Source organism: Colossoma macropomum, unplaced genomic scaffold (assembly GCF_904425465.1).
Source record: "Colossoma macropomum unplaced genomic scaffold, Colossoma_macropomum, whole genome shotgun sequence".
NCBI classification, from domain to species: domain Eukaryota; kingdom Metazoa; phylum Chordata; class Actinopteri; order Characiformes; family Serrasalmidae; genus Colossoma; species Colossoma macropomum.
Genome location: NW_023494784.1, coordinates 24365721 through 24385183, shown reverse-complemented (window position 1 = coordinate 24385183; position 19463 = coordinate 24365721). Strand labels below are relative to the sequence as shown.

Below are 19463 nucleotides of genomic sequence, written 5' to 3'. Positions count from 1 at the left end.
AACACTCTGCTGACTTAATAACTGCAGTTATGAGTTCCAAACTCCTCTGGCATTAACATCAGCACAAAAACTGTGTACTGGGATCTTCATGGCATTTACATGTCTGAGCAGCTGCATGCAAGCCTTACATTACCAAGCACACTGCCAAGCGTTGGATGGAGTGGTGTAAAGCATGCCACCACTGGACTCTGGAGCAGTGAAAATGTATTTTGTGGAGGCAGACGGATGGACGAGTCCGGGTATGGCAAATGCCAGAAGAATGTGACCTGCCTGGCTGCATTGTACCAACTGTAAGGTTTGGTGGAGAAGGGGTAATGCTATGGGGTTGTTTTTCAGGGGTTGGCCTAGGCCCCTTAGTTCCAGTAAAAGGGAACTCTTAATGTTTCAACATACTAAGACGTTTTGGACAACTGTATGCTTTCAACTCTGTGGGAACAGTTTGGGGAAGGCCCTTTTCTGTTCCAGCATGACTGTGTCCCAATGCACAAATCAAGGTTCATAAAGGCATGGTTGGGTGAGTTTGGTGTGGAAGAACTTGACCGGCATGCACAGAGCCCTGACCTCAACCCCACTGAACACCTTTGGGATGAACTAGAATGGAGATTGCGAGCCAGGCCCTCTCGTCCAACATCAGTATGGGTTCAGATATCAAAATCTGTAATCCCAGTATTTCGTGGCAATAGTAGTGGGTGACAGAGCAATCGGAATTCCTCCTGAGATATTAGTTTCACCAGTATGCCACAAAGCCATATAACACCACCAGCATAAAACACACTGACGATATCCCTTTACCTGAATGGCTGAGAAGCTTTTTTCAGTATTCACACCTCCTGTTGTGTAGTCGGTTATAATCTGAGTTAACCTTAGTCCAGGAGCCAACGTTAGAGAGACAATTGGAAGGAACCTCAGGTCTGTTGGTGTAACGATAACCACTAGCTTCGGTTTAGCCTTTACCATAGCAGCCCGATAGCCAGGCTAGTGTGTGTATAAATGAACAACAACAGGTTTTCTTAAATATCATTCAAGCTTAGTATGTTTTATATGTGACCCTTCACACAGTATCGGTATCAATACTATCGGCCAATACGTAAGGATCAGAAAGGGAACAAGTGGTATCGGTGCGACCCTGCTGAGTTGTATTACTTCTGTTTGCTTCCTCTCTCGGAGGTGACGGTTCGCTGATATGAGAACACTAACGTTACAAAGTGGCGTTTTAAACCAGAAATATTGTTTCACTATTAGCTCTGACAGTGAGAATATGTGTCCTTGTAACGTCCAAAATGGCACTTAAGCATATTTTTGAGTAATCAGTTGAGGCACAGTTACCGTATGAACGGCGGATTTTATTGTACTTGTTCGATGATTCAGCCCCACACCGGGAAATTAAGCAATGGATCGTCATTATCTGACGTAAATTTGAGAACAAGTTGGGAAGCTGCCAACTGTGAAAGGGAAGGGGGGCAAGCAAGAGTTTGTGCATTTAAAAAAAAAGAAAAAAGATGAGGACATTTTCCCGCAAGGCTTTTTAAGTACATTCTATTTAAAGTCTATGTAGAGAAGAGTTAAATTTTGAACAGAACTCCATCGCACTTTTGGTTTATGTGTCATTTTGCAGTTCTGTCTCCCCCATATGAATGAACGAATCCACCCTTTATGAACAGTGCCTCTTCAGGCTCAGAAACAGTTTGCTCTCACTTTCGACTCTTCTTTCGTCTCGTCTTTAACTCTTTTGATCAATTAATTAAATTCGGTAAGTTTTTATAACCTGCTTTTTGGTGTTTAAACCAATGTTTAAAGGGAATAATAGGACCATTTGCGGTTAGTTACCCCACAGCCTCAAGCTGTGCTGAGCTACGCTAGTTAGCAATAGCCGGAGTGCCAAACTGCCGAGGAGCTAACCGAGAAGCCCTGAGAGCTGGAGTAACGGCATTTATGCGTTTAAAACTGAAAGCAGGCGTATTTTATTTCAGAGCTGGAGCTGCACCACTTCTTAATGGTAGTCATCTTATGTTTAGTTTTTAGGTGACTAGCTGTGTTAGCCTGATGCTAAACAGACTTTCGTAACGTGTTGGCTTGGTGCTTTCGCTAGCTGGGTTAGCTGCGGCTAATGCTAAGCTATTGTTCGCCTCGTCAAATCGCGGCTACGTTAGTAGGTTATCTAGCTGTCTAGTAGCGTAAGCCGGGTTCTAACCTAGAAAGTGTTGGCTAGTTAGCTAGCGAGGTAAAACACTCCTAACAGAATTTTACTTCGAGATGGTTATTCGGACTACCCGGGCTGGCTAAGACAGCTAACCTAGCTAGCTAAGTGACTTGGTGTAACACGTTGGCTAGCTTTGAGCAACAACTCCACGCTGTTAGTGAGGCGATTCGCGTTGATGCTAGGGGCTTAGATTTGAACTCTCTTGTGGATTTCTGGACATGTAAGCTAAATTTCCAAAATTTAAAGTTGTACTGTTTTATAACCGCAATAAACTAATAATTCGAGGTCCAATATACCCATCATTGAGTTAAAACTAAGTATTTTAACGAAGGGCTGGCGTTTTTTCCTTTTCCTTTCTTTTTTTCGAAGTTAATCTGACACGGTACTATTTGTCGTTTATTACAGAGTGTCTTTTATGAGTAATCAAAAGCAGCAGAAGCCGACGCTAACAGGCCAGCGTTTCAAAACTAGAAAAAGAGGTGAGTTTTGGGCAGCTGAACACCAGTGAACATTTATTGAAATAATTGAATGCTGTTGTATTTATCTTATGGTTTTCTCTCAGATGAAAAAGAGAGGTTTGATCCTGCACAGTTTCAAGAAAGTATTGTACAAGGCCTGAATCAATCTGGAACTGATTTGGAGGCTGTAGCAAAGTTTCTTGACTCCTCTGGGGCCAAGCTCGACTACCGTCGCTATGCGGAGACCCTCTTCGACATCCTGGTGGCTGGTGGAATGCTGGGTAATTAATGTGGTGGTGTGTGGGGGGTGTTTTCTATTTATTTATTTTTGTTTTCTTCGTTCCCCTCTCCGCAACTGGTTACCCTCTTAATGTGCATGGAGATGGCTTTTAAACAAACCACTTTTTTATGCCAATCAGCTCCAGGTGGTACCTTGGCTGATGACGTGACTCGGACTGAGTTCTGTCTCTTCACTGCTCAAGAGGACCTTGAGACTATGCAAGCATATGCTCAGGTAATGCTTCATGTTTTGGGGCCTGTTTGACCACAGAAGGGTTTAGATCATCAGTTGGGGGGCTATTATAATTACATAGTTTTTCATTTACGAGACTATGGTTGTCAGTTACAAATGTTATTAACAAAGGCTTTTAATTCACAGGTTTCATTTATCACTTATTTATAAGGTCTTTTAGAGCAGTGGTCACAGGTCCTCCTTCTGGTCCTGCAGCTGAAGTTCCCTTACCTAGCACTAATGCATCAGATCCAGCCAGTCAACCTGCATGCCATTTAAAAACAAAACTGTACATATCTTACTAATGAATCCCATTTTAATGCTGTTGTGGCATTTTTGACATACTGGTTATTGTAGTATGTGTTTTTTGGATGCAGCTCAGGATTTCGGTAGTTAATTAGCTCGAGCAGGTGTCAGATGTGATGAACTAGGCTGTACAGGAAGGTAGATCTCCAGGACCAGGGTTAATGACCACTGCTTTAGAGCATTGCTGCAACACTGTTCTTTGGGCACGAGTGATTATTTGTATTTCACTTATTTACTTTTTCCTCATACAACCATATCATGCCATGTAAATGTATACGGGTTTGTAAATGTAACAGATTATCACGCTACAGCTTACCAGATGTTTAAGTGCTCTGGCAGGGAAAACCGTGAACTGAACTGTTTGAATAATGGCAGAAACCACAATTGCTAGCAAAAAGTGTGAAACACTTCTTTAAAAATAAAGATGCCTATATCAACTGCTGAAGGGGCCAAAATGCACTTCTCTAAAGTATATGCATTTCAGTAAAGTTAAAAAAAAGTAGCTTAATGACTGCAAAGGGTTTGACACTAAATGTGTGCAAATCAGAACTTCTGAGCTCAGATTTTTCTTCCCTGCACAGCTTTTTGTTCAAATTTCTCAGTGGTCATCCTTTTAAAGATTAGAGGAGTTGGTTGTGCAACTGCAAGAAGACAGTCTTATTTGAATTAAGAGCAAAAGCAAATTCTGGGCCGGGAGATTTTGCTAGCTGTATGTAGAAACCAGCTTACATTATGCAAGTGCTGCTCACTCTCTGCCGCTGTCTTTCACTTGCCTTTGGTGTCCTCCGACCTCAAATGCATTGACACAGTTTACATCAAATTCAAAGCATGTCTTTTTCTCTAACCGAATTAATAAAAAGCTACTTCATGTCACTTGCAAGTCAGTGAGACCATGAGTAGAGGAGAGCACTTAAACGGGGCTGAGTTTTCATTGATCTTCACACTCGGTGTATACATTCAGGACACAGTTACAGAATGCGTTGTTTTCATGGTATGGTATGGCTTGCCTCTCTTCCATGTCATAGGTTGCCAGACATCTTTTATTTTGCTTATGTGCATGTACATGAATCACTCTGAACAAATGTTTTGGTGTAACCAAAATCTATTTATTTTTTTTTAACCCCTCCCCTTATCTACTTGTAGGTTTTTAACAAGTTAATCAGGCGATACAAGTACCTGGAGAAAGGCTTCGAAGAGGAGATTAAGAAGGTATTTTGACTGTTAATTTCAACATTTTGGCCCCTCAAATTTCCCTCTAGTTAATTACAATATTCAAAACACTCAAGGCGCTAAACACTGCTGTAATTCTTACTTGTCCAATAATCTGCTCTCAGTTTGTTACACTGGCTACCTATCTTACTACACATCAGTTTAAATTGCTCCTGCTTTCATGTAGGACTGGTTTCCCAGACGAGGGTTAAATCTGGTCTTGGACTACACAGCATTCTGAATGGATTGTTCTGTTGAAAGGAAAACGTCAAACTGACTTTCAAACAACTGCTGTAATGTCTTTTCAGCTGCTGCTATTTTTAAAGGGGTTCACGGAGTCTGAGCGCAACAAGCTTGCCATGTTGACTGGCATCTTGTTGGCTAACGGGAACATATCAGCCTCAATTCTAAGCAGTCTCTTCAATGAGAACCTTGTTAAAGAAGGTAAGCAAAATTCCTTTACATTTAAGTATTAAGTGGAATGAGGTGAGCTTCTGCTTAATTTGAATGAGAACCTGCAGTCATGCAGCCCTTTGTGGATAATATTGGTGACCCCTGCTCTATACGCTTCATCTAAGACAACTTCCACAGTCGAGTGCAGCAACTAGCTACTGCCAGGGTTGTGGTTATTTGTGAGCATGAAAATTGTGAATTAGGGTTTTTGGGGTGTTTTTTTTATTTATTTTTTTTTTTTTTTCATCTTTAACTTGAGCTCTTCAGAAAAAACAATGCTAATCTTTTATGCCATGTCAGAGTGCTAAATGTACAAGAGGGTGAGGGGTGTTGGCTGACCCGGTTTACCAGATTACAGGCAATTTAAAACAAACATACCAAACAGGGAATCAAATATGAGGGTATGCAGTGAACATTTCAGTCCTGAGGACTATAAATGTGACCTGTAAGCACAGTTTATCATGTGTAGTTATAAACAGGAATTTCCAGTCTGTCATTGGAATATGCAAGGTTCTACTATAAAGATTTTGCTGTCTATCAGCATCTCCAACACTTACTGAAATAATAACATTAATACATGAGTCTGGGGGGAGTGTTTAATTTTTTGGGGAAATGCTGCAACTTTTTCAGCTGCAAGTCTATATGTGTGACACGTCAAGAGATGTCTGCGTTCATTGTATGTAGTTCGTTTGCAGTGTCTCCCTGAAAAATTATATAGGATGCAAACCATCCCCCACTCAGAGAACTGCCCCTGTCTGAAGACTGGGCAGGCCACAGTATTGCCTACTTCTCTGCTTCTTGTACTTAAAAGCAGAACCATTCTGACTCTGAATCACCAAGTGTCAATTTCACCAATGAATGAAGAATTCTGTGCTTATATTACTTAAAATCTGTGACGGGTAGTGCTATCATCTGCATTGCAGGATATCATTTTTGCTGTCTTTTAGGTGTTTCTGCTGCCTTTGCTGTGAAACTCTTCAAATCCTGGATCAATGAGAAGGACATCAACTCGGTGGCTGTCAGTCTTCGTAAGGTTGGAATGGACAACAGGCTGATGGTAAGTCCTGTAGAATTTTCTGTTGTGAGGTTGGCAGGAAAAAGTGGTTTTGTTTGTGTTCTTTGCTGATTCAGGATGTCTACCAAAGCTGAGCTCGTGTTCTGTATGTCATGTCTTAAGTCAACAGTTCCTCTTACTAGTGTATTTGTGTGGTGGCGTGTTGTGTGGGTTTGTGTGGTTGTGCTGCCTCCTCCCCCTCCCCTTTTTACCTTCCCTCCCAGGAACTGTTTCCAGCCAACAAGCGAAGCTGTGAACACTTCTCAAAGTACTTCACTGATGCAGGGCTTAAAGAACTTTCAGATTTTGCACGTAATCAGCAGTCTATAGGAGCTCGCAAGGAACTTCAAAAAGAACTCCAAGAGCAGATGTCTCGTGGAGAATCTTTTAAAGAGGTAAGTCAATTAACCTTTGTGTAGTCACCACTACATGTGGTGGTTTGTTTGCCTTTCCTTAAAATTAAGTGATTTACTGTCTTTACTCAACCTTTTTTTTTCTCCCCTTCTTTTTAAAAAGATCATTGCCTATGTCAGGGAAGAGATGAAGAAATCTGACATCTCTGAGCAAACAATGATTGGAATTGTCTGGACCAGTGTGATGAGCTCAGTAGAATGGAACAAGAAGGAGGAGCTGGTCACTGAACAAGCCATTAAACACTTGAAGGTAAGGTTGGTGTTAAAGCTATTGGTGAAAGTGACTTGGTATGCTGTCCTCTAGATGGTTCTCCAACATTTGCACAGTGACTTAAGGGAATTCTAATTGAAATTTACCTTCAACCATTTAATGAAGTGTTCAAGAGGCAATGGAGTTATGTTTATTTTAAAAACAGCAATACAGTCCTCTCCTGAAGGCATTCACCTCCCAGGGCTTATCAGAACTCACACTACTGCTAAAGATTCAGGAGTACTGCTATGACAACATCCACTTTATGAAGGCCTTCCAAAAGATTGTGGTGCTACTGTATAAAGGTAAGTTCTCTCTGCAGCTCCTGTGAAAGCCTATTTTGCATTTTAATGGAAACATCTCCTGATTTATTTCCTAATGTTTAACAGCGGATGTTCTGAGTGAAGAGGCGGTTCTGAAGTGGTACAGTGAAGCACACCTTGCCAAAGGAAAGAGTGTTTTCCTTGAACAGATGAAGAAATTTGTGGAGTGGCTCAAAAATGCAGAGGAGGGTGAGTATAGATCACTGGTGATGGTCATTATGGTTAGTGACTGTACTGAGCCAAAGAGAAAGTTGTTTCAGAACATGTTTCTCTTTTAGAATCTGAGTCATCAGAGGAGGAAGAAGCTGATTAAGCACCTCAAGTCTGGACCTGCCATCCTGCCATTTTGAAATGTAGCAGCAGTAGCTGCGGAATGTTTTACTACAAATGTGCTTGTTTCTCTGACCCCTTCCTATATTTTGAAACCATAAGACCTAGATGTAATTTAAGGGCTTTAACATGTTTTATTTTAACCTGTTTTTAATATAATCTAACTGGCTTTTTTTCTTATCCATATTAAGCTTTGAAATAAATCATGCTGTCTAATTCCTTGTTAAAATCCCTCCTTATATTGGACCTGGCTTGATTTGTGTCTTAAATTGGCCATTATAGTTTATTAGCGTGTGAAATCAGGAGTTGTGCATTCCCTTAACACCTTCATTTTGATGTATGAATGCTGTTATTCTTGCTCTTGGAGAATGTCATGGGTTTACAAATGACCCCTGGAGTTTTCATTTTCTAAAAATAAAGATTTTTGAAACTGGAACTAAATTGAACTGTTTGTTACTAGTATACTATTATGGTGCCAAATCCTTCACACCACATGCTGGTCTGAATAAGTTGTACAGATGTGCTATCTGCTTTTGTTATAGTTTTATGATCAAGCCTCTCCCACTTTGAAAATCTCTGGAATGTCTTGGTGTGAAACAAACATGAATGACCTTGTCTTTGTGTAGTAATTTCAAAGGCTAAGCAGCTTAAAGTGGAATTCCACCAATACTTAATGTCTGCATAATGCAGTTGAAATGTAAGTAATTCAGAGTGGTCCTGATGTCTACAATACAAATGTGGTCATTTTATCAACTATCCAAAACTAGAGTTTTCATGTGCAATGTTGATCATAGTAAAATAGTTGTAAATTTTCAATTCCTTTTGGGTGCTATTTTAGGTCAACATATTACAAAACTCTTATGAAACAATATCTCAGGCATCAGGAAGTGTTTGTAACCATTTCATGTAATTTTCTGTGAGGGAACAGAACAGAGAACAGTGTTTCATATTAAACCACTGTGAATGATGTTTACACCTTAAGCTTTGAAATATGCTGAAATCAGTGTAATTCTCCTTTAAGCTTTATTTGCACCTAAGGTGCCTTACGTATTTCTGATTAATCTTAAGAGTGCCAAACAAGAGCTATGTTTGTACACTGGCTGTGCAGTGTAAATCTAATAGCTTACAGTGTAGTGTGCATCTAAAAGCTTGACATACAAAGTGTAAGACAGTTGCACATTGCATTATTAGTCAAAATGTGTTGTGTAGGAGAAGAAAGCCCAAAAATGCACGTTCCTGCCATCAAGTTTATTTTGCAGCATTTACATGGTGACAAGACAAATTGTGGAACATTAAACAGGTTAAGTCAGAAATTCCAATATAGGCAGATGATGGTGTTGACATGCAATAGATTGTCATTTAAACTGAAAAAAATATATAATCTCTTCTACCACTGTGGTAATTGTAACAGTCTGTGTCAGTTTTCATACATAAAAAAAGACTACCAACTTGCCACGGTTTTTAAACATGGGCTTTCAAACATAAATTCTCACTAATTTACACTTAGTTTTTATTTAAAAAAATATGGTCCCATATCTTCTACATACACAATCCTCACTGATTATTTTGGTCAAGGGCCTCTGCGCTACACTTTTTGCCCCGCAGCCTAACCCAGAGTATTCATATAAGACAAACATAAGATAATACTTAAATAGAGTAAAAGAGAAGTTGAAAGTATGGTAAATCTAAACACACCAAAGAAATCAGAAGAAACTCCAGAAATGAAAACTTTTTTTTAATTTAACAATTTAAATGAACATTTCGATTCGAAAATCACAAAAAAATCTACAACACAATGAATGCTGCCCACTGACAACCACCTTGTATGTCTGTGACCTTAGCTAATCAAACAAAAGGCCTGCCCAACTAGTCAAGTAGTCAATAGACATACATAAATCAATAGGGCTAGAATGAGCAAGGGATGGCAAAAAATGCAATAAAATAATCTCTCCACCAACGATACTGTAGTGACATCTCCACTGCTGCTGTATGAGGGGTAAGTTAAACCCCTGTTTGGTGTTTGGCTGGGATGCCAAGTATCTTTGGGTTTGCCACTATAATATCATGCTGGGGTTGTGTGAGTGAAGTGCAGCAGCACTAAGCCAAGCAGTTAAGCTACTTTTAAGGTTTTTTCCACAACTGCTGACAAGCATTTCCATACCGAGTTCTCTTTTCTAAAACTCCTTTCACAGTTAGCACAGCAACATTCCATGTGGACCAAATCATGAATATTCTTTTCCTTGAATATAAAATGCATTCAGTGAACACAATTCCCAAAATTCTTACATTTACTTCTCTCAGTCAGCTTCAAGCAAAGTAGAGTACTTGCATACATTAAGAACACTTTATGCATTACATAGGGTGATTGAAAAAGGTTTTATCTGATTTCAACATGATTTATTTCACTTGTAATTCATTGCCGAACGATGCAGTGAATTGTAAATGGTTAAATGAGCATAAAGTCTGTTATGTAATTTTACAAGTGCTCAGTATGACCTCCAGCTGTACGGACAACATCAATGTGATAGTCAAATTCATCCCATCTCTATTGAGCAGACCAGACAAACTAAGCATTTATGGTACTTGTGAGATTTTTTTCTTTGCCAGATCATACAAGATGTAAAGTACTGGATTTTCTTTGGTATCACTTTTTTCCTATATAGTTCCTTTATGTATGCATGAATTATTTACATGATCAACCAAAAAATAATAACCCAGTTACAAAACAAACTAAAGGGCAAAAAAAGTCTTTACTACATCGTAGATTTACATAAAATTATGGATCTACCTTCATACTGACATTTATGAGTTATTTTTAGGTAACTGTGCTCTGCCTGGCAAAAATGGTTTTGCAAGATTGGTACTGTTTTGATGGAATGGGTTTATTTTTTTAACTGTTTTTGTAGTGTTTTGGCTGCTGTAGGCCTAGCTTTGTGTTTCTGCAGAGAGATGTGTAAAGAGTTTTTTTAAAATGAACTAAAAATGCTTGTTAGGGATCATGAAAAAACATTGTGATTAGCTGACTAACAACAAAGCGTTCACATAAGGAATGCTAGCGTGCCAGACAAGGTGGTATTTACCATTTTGTTTATATATGGTCAGCAATGCCATGTTTTTGCTGTGCAGTGGGTAGCAGATGTGTTATAATGTTACTAGCCCAGATCATGACTAAGAGATAGGAGTCATGAACCCAACCATTTGACACTTGCCTGCTGGCCCTATAAACAGCTATTTTATCAATTTTATGTCACCATTTCCTTTCTGGTTAGCACTCCTTGCTGAAAATAAAAGAAATTAAAAGGAAAACTTCAATTAAAAAATTCAAAAATATTCAAAACGTTTTCCAATAAAAAGGTACTCTGCTAACTGCTACTCACAATAAATCTCTTTTGGCTTCCATGCCTGATTCTCAATCTTCTCTATTTCCTTTTGAACTCTTCCTGCAGCCAAAAAAGGATTACATAAAATATCAAATAGAAATGATCTTTACTATAATCCCAGTTTAATAATAAGAACACTGGGAAACACAGTGCTGTTTAATTTAATATGTATGTATACCGCCCAGAAGTATCTATGAAGAATACCACAAGTAGTCTTAAAGTGGATTAAAACATCACATGAGATAAATTAACCGACATTCGCCAGCATAGCTTTTCAAAATTCCCAGCCTGTCTCTGGTCAAATTTATAAAAATGCATTCCTACATTACGCTACTGTCGTTTGGGATTTTCTCAGTATCTGTGAGAATCATGGCACAGCTAAGTTTGGGAAAGAGGTAATTTTCTGGATACTGATTATTTGGGTGCTCACTGGTGGTTTTACATATGAAATACAACCCCCAAAAATTGGGATGGTATGGAAAATGCAAATAAAAAAAGAAAGCAGTGATTTGTAACATTTTCTTTGACTTGTACTTCATTGCAGACAGTATGAACACAATATATTTCATGTTTTCTCTGATCAGCTTCATTTCATTTGTCATGTAGGCCTGCAACACATTAAAAAAAAGTTGGGACGGGGTCACTTTAGAGCTAGTAATGAGGTAAAATAATTAAGTAATGATGTGATTTGAAACAGGTAATGCCTGTAATCATGATCTGCTACAAAAGCAGCATCCAGGAAATGTTTAGTTGTTTAGAAGCAAAGATGGGCCAAGGATCGTCAGTTTGCCATCAAATGCGTGAGAAATGTATTAAAATGTTTAAAAAGAATGCTCTTCAAAGAAAGTTAGGAAGTGATTTAGATATTTTACCCTCTATGGTGCATAACATAATTGAAAGATTCAAGGAATCTGGAGAAATTTCAGGGCGTAAAGGTCAAGGGTTGTGCCTAAGCTGAATAACTGTGCTCTCAGAAGGCACAGCATCAAAAACCGTCATTCATCTATAAGTGAAATAATTACATGGGCTCAGGATTACTACAACATGTAATTATTTCCACAAATGCTTTACTGTGCCAAAAGCAAGCCTGATGTTAAATGTGTCCAAAAACGCTATAACTTCTCTGGGCTCAGAGGCAACTGGGATGGACCATCACACAGTGGAAACATGTATTGTGGTCAGAGGAAACAGTATTTCAGGTATTTTTTGGAAGAAATGGACACCATCTGCTGAAAGATGAAAAGGACCATCCAGATTGTTACCAGCAACAAGTCCAAAAGCCAGGGTCTGGCATGGTATGGGGTTGTTTCAGTGCCCTTGGTAAAGGTAACTTACACTTCTGTGGTGGGACCATTAATGTCAGAAAGTATATATAGATTTAGGAGATTTACACATGAAATGCTTCATCTTTTGGTGTCTTCAGTCCCTTAATGTCTTTTAAGTGTTGTGAAAAGGATTGGCAACATTAAAAAGTGGTTAATGCTTTACTGTCCCAACTTTTTAAAATATGTTGCAGGAATCAAAATTGACTGAAAACAAAACAATACAATCCATGAGGTAAAACTTCAAATAATATGCTGTTGTACTGTTGTCAATTTAATACAGGTGAAAAATAATTTATAAATTACTGTTTTCGGTTTTCATTTTAATTGAACATACCATCCCAACTTTTTCTGATTTGAGATTGTATATCATTTTCAGCTCCCTCTATGTTTTCTCTCTCCTTTTGAATGTAAACGTCTTGTGAGCAACTGCTTTTTGGACATCAATGCCTGCATAATCATACTTTCCTACTTGGTCATTGTGTTTGTAGTGTGCGAAATAAAATAAAAATACATAAGCACAAGAGCAAGGACAGGCATTGGGTTACTGAGAAGATGGAACAAGTAGGAGCTCTGGTGACAAAACCGATGCTTTTGTTAACCTGCTGCTCTTTTATTTCCTCTTCTTTTTATTATTCTTCCTTAAACATTTCTAAACACTAATTTTACAATACAATTAAGCTATCTCAAAACCTCTGTACTATGATCAATTATATTGCTTTTGTGTTTATTTTGATACTCCCTGAGTGAAAGCTAGAACCGTCATACTTTGTAGACAGATTTAGCTACAGATTTTTTAAAAATCCTGCATATGATGATTACAGCACCTGTGTATTTAACCATGCTATACTTTCTATTATCCCTCAACCCTCCCAACAGCTGATTTTGATACTTGTTAAATTTATGTAGAGCTGTCAAAGTTGGTATAAAGATCTGATGACACTGCTGTCCAGTGTTTTTTCACACTCCTTGGATTTTAAAGTGAAACCCCTATTTTCTTAATTTCCATGTTCTTGTAATTAAATTAAACTTTAAATTCTAGTTTACTTCCATTTTTATTCACTGAATTTAACAGATTATTTCACTTTTAATTAACTGAGCGGAAAGTGCTGGGACAGTGGCACCCCCAGGATTTTTTTTATTCTCTCATGCTGTTGTAGTATATGGATTAGTTAAGGAACTGCATTCTGATTTAGTTTAGGTTCTTTTTTACAACTAATGTTACTACTTATCTGACATGCATTAGGGCTGTCAAAATTGGCCAAAAATGATGTTCGATTATTCCTTCTAAAAACTCACAGATTCCAACCATTTGAACATCTATTTTTGCGCATTATGTCTGTAAAAGGGCAAACCAATAAAACAAATGTATTACAAGTATATTATCAGATTCAGTTCCCCCTCAAATTCGTGTTCCCCTTCACGAATCAAATCCCCGGAGTGTGCATTCACTGAGAAGAAATCAGCCCTAAACACTGCAACTACAGAAAGTAAAAAAAAGTCCAAGAAGGGTGTAAATCTTTATTTTGCTGGTGATTGGATTATTAAACGGAGGTACAAGGCTTTTTCACCCATTTTGCATTCCTTTGTTTCAGTGCTGCATGTATGCACATGCCTGTGACCACCATTTATCAGGGGGAATGCAAATTTAAGGAGGAACTGAATCAGATGAATTTGGGTGCACGTTTTTGTTAGTGCTGGAATGCGTAGCTTGCGTAGGTTGCATGCAGCCACGGTAATGTTGCTTTTGGTTCACAATCAAATATTAATTTTCATGTTTAAATGTCTTTTATTATAGTATGATTATATAATTGAATTTTGAATATTTGTTGACAGCCCTAGTAGCTACTGTAAAATACCAGACAGAAACATGTTATGCACACGCGACTCACTAGGGGGGGCACTGGGGAAACCAGTGATTGTTATTAGGGCGGTCGTGGCCCCCCTTGGCCCCCTTGACAGCACCATTGCAATGGAATTTCATTAAACATAACAGAAAAACATTTAAACCATTCAAGCAGTAAAGGGAAAATATGATCAGTAAAAAGGCAAAAGTGTTGTCATATTAGTGCTAAATATTAGAGACAAAATAGCCATACAATAAAATATACAAAAAAGTACAACATACACAATCTTAGGCTACTACAAATATTATACTATTGGTTCCAGACAGAAGATCATCCTTATTTCACTTTTTTTAAATCATAAGACATCTTAACTGTTACCTGGAGTAGTTTCATTTGTTACACTATTTGCAATCAAAAGTAGAAGTGATGTTGCTTGATTTTCGGCATCACCTGAACAACACAGAAAAAGTCTTGATTAGTAGTGTGAGATGTACCAGTTTACCCTGTATATCAGCTGAAATTTTTTTAAGGTATTAGTTTTGGTATTACTGTTGTCTTGGGGTTAGCTGTTAGCCATTAGCCATTAGCCTTGTATGGAGACTAGCCAGCTTTCCATGCAATATTAACATCTGTATATGTAATGTTAATTTCTGTTTTTATTACTTTGGTAGTAATAAAAGTAATAAACCAGTAATAAAATGTTTCCCATGTTGTCCTCTTCACTGATGTCATAATATTTTGGATTTACTTCAGTTGTTAAATATGGCTCTTAAATATGGCACACGCAGAATAATAAGCCATAAAAACAGTATCAGTTAACACAAGCACATTTTTTGTTGTGTTCATATAACTATTTTGTGTGACCTGACTTTACATAAACTCCTGTTTATATAAAGTCTCCAATGCCGCATCTCTCTTTCTACTACATCACTTCTTTCTTCTTCACTGTTGATTCTACAGTATGATTTTCCAAGAGTAAATATTTTACCTCCATCATTTCCTTCTTCCACATTCTCGCCTTTATCAGGCATGCTGCTTGATTGAGCGTCCTTGTCTTGAGTCTGTCTCCCCTCTGCACTATTGGGTACAGCAGATGGACTCTGGTTTTGTCCAGCGTTTTCTTGACCCTCCTCACTGTGATATGAAGCTCCTGCAGAGATCATACATCATATCCACTGAACTGAAATGTATGGGATTGAACATATAATTCAAAATCTGGAGCACAGATGTGGATGGTGGATAAAACTTACTCACTCTGCTTTTTAAATAGATAAAATAAGGAATTTACCTTTGATTATCATTTAGCAACATTTCATAGGAGGAACATTTCATCAACTTCCAAACTATTCACTCAAAATTAAAACCACAATTGTAAATTGCATTCACTTCAGAACCACAACCCCAAATTTTCCCAGATGCACTGGATCATATAACTTCCACAAATAACACAATTATGATAGACTTGACTTGTCTGAAAAATCAGTGCACTCAAAAACTGAAACTGTTAAGTTTAATTATTTGAATCGTGCTCAACAAACTAAAAATATAGGAGCTTGTTTGTTTAAAATGTATTGTAGCATCATGTAGAAAAATAGTCAGGAAGGCCATAATTTCTGCACGGGATTGCTCTTTCTATTGAACCACAGCATAAATAAATATATACACACAATTTCCTGAAGAACAATAATTTGCAACATAAAACAACAGCATAAATAGCCTCTTTTTAATGGGGGCATGCACCTCCCATGAGCAGCTTCTAAAGGCCATTTGCAGAAGAACCAGAAGAAAAGTAAAAATGAGCTGCGGTAGCATATGGGGAGAGGAGGAGATGAAATATTTAACTGTAATTTGATTCTACGAAAAAGTCAAAAGTCAATTTGAAAAGCCCTTCATCAATGGGCAGAATAGTTAAAATGACTACAGAACTCGGACGACTATTAAAAATTCTGCATGGGAAAAAAAGATAAGTGGTAATGTGTAAGTGTACGGTGGTCCTTTTCCAATGATGAATGTATATTGCACAGCATGAACATAAGCAAGAATGCTTATGGTGATAAAATGGCCAGTGAGTGTACATGTAAAGAAAGTGTACCTAATAACTTGGAAACTCAGTATAAATCGTGTGTCGGTTGACAAACTTCATGAGATGGCAGTAGACCAAATAACTGACATTAAGCATGTCCGGTGCAATTGACAGCACTGAACTACTTTTATACACTTGCCACAGGAGTTCATTCAGAGGTCAGTGTCCAGCAATGACCGTTTAAACAAGAAATGTATTGAACTTTTTCATTTATATTAAAAATCAAACTGAAAATTTTAAATAAAAAAAATGAAAAGAGGGCTCCTTTTTGGGGTTTTTTTTAGTCTCCTGTGAATCAATCTAGAACAAGTGACTAAAGTGGATAGGCAGAAAGTGCCATGAGATGCACCTAAAGTTGTTGTTCCTCAATGAACTGTGTAACTATCAAAATGTATAATTGTACACTAGCAGTATGGCAAATAAGGATGATCAAAAAATGTATTTACAGTGCATTGCTGGATTGTCTTTAATGTCTTCTTTGCAGTCATGTTGGTTTGCTATGTTTAGTTTTTATTTAATTTTTCTGCAAAAAATATTTTCATCCACTTTTTAAGGAAATCTGATTTGATAAAAAAACATTTCCTATCATTATTAAACAAAAAATGTATTGTATTCAAAATTTAGATGGATCTACTTAATTTTAAATGTATGGAACCTGTTGACGTTACGTTTAGTTAAATTTATTAAAATAACTTCAGGTTAAAAAAAGAGTCAAGTTAAACTAACTTATAGCTATTGCTTAAAAACAACACAGACAATGTACAGTGTTAATTTTATTCAGTTAATTTATGTTAATCTCAGGAAAAACATGTTAGATTAACATTAACTAATCATGTTGGAACTAAATGAATCAAGTAATCATAGTTAAGAATTGCAATAAAAGTAGAATACACTTAATTATGTGGAACCTGTTCAAATGAATAAATAAGTAAGTTCAAAGATTCATTTTTTTTGAGTGGGGATCACTTATTTTGAATTCATCTATGAGGATTAAATGCAGTTCTACTCTTATTAAAAAGACTACAGGATGTAGCAGCTGAAAGAGTTGGCACAATACATACTGAGCACCTTTGAAATTGATGTTTACATTACGTAGCCTTTCTTATACCATACTTTGCTAAGTTCTTTGTGTAAAGAGAGGATGTGAATGCTTTTAAATGTGAAGAACATAAAACTTGTAAACAGAGGTGCCAGTTATGGGGAGCATCACCCCCCTCCACACACACACAAAAACTAAAGTAGGGCAGGGCAACACCCCCCAATCGTCTTGATCAATCAATTTCTGATCATAATAAATGCACAACTTTGCCTTTGATGTTCATATTGCATAACCTGACTATGTATAAACTCCTGTTACTCATTATTCTCCAATTCTTTATCTCTCTTCTAATATATCTTGTTCTTCACTGTTGATTCTGTAATATGATTTTCCCGCAGTAACTACTTTACCTCCATCACTTGTTTTTTCTGCATCCTCAGTCTCATCAGCCATGCTGCTTGATGGACCGTCCTTGTCTTCAGACTGTGTATTCTCCTGATAAGTGGGTGCAGCAAGTGTAGGCACCTCACCATTAAATGGAGAACCTGCAGGTTAAAAAAACAGAGAAAGTCATATGCCAAGAATTAGGAGTGGAATAATGTATCATGACATTGTAATCCCAATGCAAACCTGTGAAAGTGTGCACTGTGGTGAAGTGACAATGCATCAAGCAGAATAGACATTCTCTTAATGATGCCATTTTGTGCATTTTCATTGTTTGAACACCAAAGTTTGCAAACAACACCAATAAGCAACTCACTCATCTTATCTCCTAGGTTTGGTGTCATAGAAAGTTCTGCAAAATAATTATGGTCATCATTTCTCTGCTTTTGAATTTGTTAAAAATATTGTGGAAATATCAAATCATGAACCCAGTACTGTGAATCGAATTGAATTGAGTCATGAGCTGAGTGTATTGTTACACCCCTTTTGATAATATAATCAGAGCCCTCAGAACCACAAGCCCAAACTTTCCCAAATACTAATATAATTAAACTTCACATATCTGGAAAATTGGTGGATCACCTGTTTTGAATTAATCTTTGAGGATTAAATGCAGTTCTACTCTTATTAAAAAAGACTACAGGATGTAGCAGCTGAAAGAGTTGGCACAATACATACTGAGCACCTTTGAAATTGATGTTTACATTACGTAGCCTTTCTTATACCATACTTTGCTAAGTTCTTTGTGTAAAGAGAGGATGTGAATGCTTTTAAATGTGAAGGACTTAAAACTTGTAAACAGAGGTGCCAGTCATGGGGAGCATCACCCCCCTCCACACACACACAAAAACTAAAGTAGGGCAGGGCAACACCCACCGAGTCCTAGAGCAAAGCTTGGGAAAAGCCATGGTAGTGAAACTGCATGGAACAGTCTGAAAACAATAATTTCCAAGTTCTTGTAATTAGCTTTGGAAAAACAGCTGCTATAGTGTCCTTCACATGAAAGTCTAAAAACACAGCAAAACTAAAAATATGTCAGATTCTTGGACAGCCTAAAATTATCATTAGACATCCTGCCTGTTACTTCGAGTAATTGCATTTGTAAGATAATTTCTAATTATATGTAGCTGTGGTGTTGCAACATTTTAACCATCAGCTGAACACAGTAAAGAAAACAAACAAAAAAATTGGTTCTTGATCAATCAATTTCTGATCATAATAAATGCACAACTTTGCCTTTGATGTTCATATTGCATAACCTGACTATGTATAAACTCCTGTTATTCATTATTCTCCAGTTCTTTATCTCTCTTCTAATATATCTTGTTCTTCACTGTTGATTCTGTAATATGATTTTCCCGCAGTAACTACTTTACCTCCATCACTTGTTTTTTCTGCATCCTCAGTCTCATCAGCCATGCTGCTTGATGGACCGTCCTTGTCTTCAGACTGTGTATTTTCCTGATAAGTGGGTGCAGCAAGTGTAGGCACCTCACCATTAAATGGAGAACCTGCAGGTTAAAAAAACAGAGAAAGTCATATGCCGCGTCCACTGAACTGAAATTCATGGGAGTGACCTTATAATGTAAAATCTGTAGCACATATGTGGATGGTAGATAAAACTTAACACTATGTATTTTTGGCTGTACTTTGCACATGTATTTAAAATAGATACAACAAGCACTTCACTTTTAAACAATTCACTTTTAAAGCATCCATAGGTCAGCAGCTTTCAACAATTCACTCAAAATTATAAACATGACAAGAATTAGGAGTGGAATAATGTATCATGACATTGTAATCCCAATGCAAACCTGTGTGCACTGTGGTGAAGTGACAAT

General features: G+C 37.5%; 2 protein-coding genes across 3 annotated transcripts in view; one reads left to right on the top strand and one right to left on the bottom strand.

The window, feature by feature from the left end:
* Window positions 1–1625: 1625 nt before the first annotated feature.
* LOC118802277 (basic leucine zipper and W2 domain-containing protein 1-A-like) lies at window positions 1626–7943 on the top strand. Its single transcript, XM_036562799.1, has 12 exons — window positions 1626–1750; window positions 2606–2679; window positions 2763–2939; window positions 3078–3172; window positions 4619–4684; window positions 4993–5128; window positions 6085–6194; window positions 6416–6586; window positions 6708–6854; window positions 7021–7159; window positions 7244–7366; window positions 7456–7943. The coding sequence occupies exons 2-12, from the start codon at window positions 2616–2618 to the stop codon at window positions 7488–7490; spliced, it is 1263 nt and encodes a 420-aa protein (XP_036418692.1). The 5' UTR covers window positions 1626–1750; window positions 2606–2615; the 3' UTR covers window positions 7491–7943.
* A 793-nt stretch (window positions 7944–8736) lies between these two features.
* LOC118802132 overlaps window positions 8737–19463 on the bottom strand; it is a 28125-nt gene continuing 17398 nt past the window's right edge. For both annotated transcript variants that reach the window (XM_036562640.1, XM_036562708.1), the window contains exons 6-11: window positions 18999–19133; window positions 17589–17723; window positions 15045–15206; window positions 14435–14506; window positions 10885–10947; window positions 8737–10785 (exon numbers count right to left, since the gene is read on the bottom strand). In XM_036562640.1, the coding sequence (XP_036418533.1) occupies window positions 10736–10785; window positions 10885–10947; window positions 14435–14506; window positions 15045–15206; window positions 17589–17723; window positions 18999–19133 (617 nt within the window). In that variant the 3' untranslated portion in view covers window positions 8737–10735. The remainder of the gene's footprint in view (window positions 10786–10884; window positions 10948–14434; window positions 14507–15044; window positions 15207–17588; window positions 17724–18998; window positions 19134–19463) is intronic.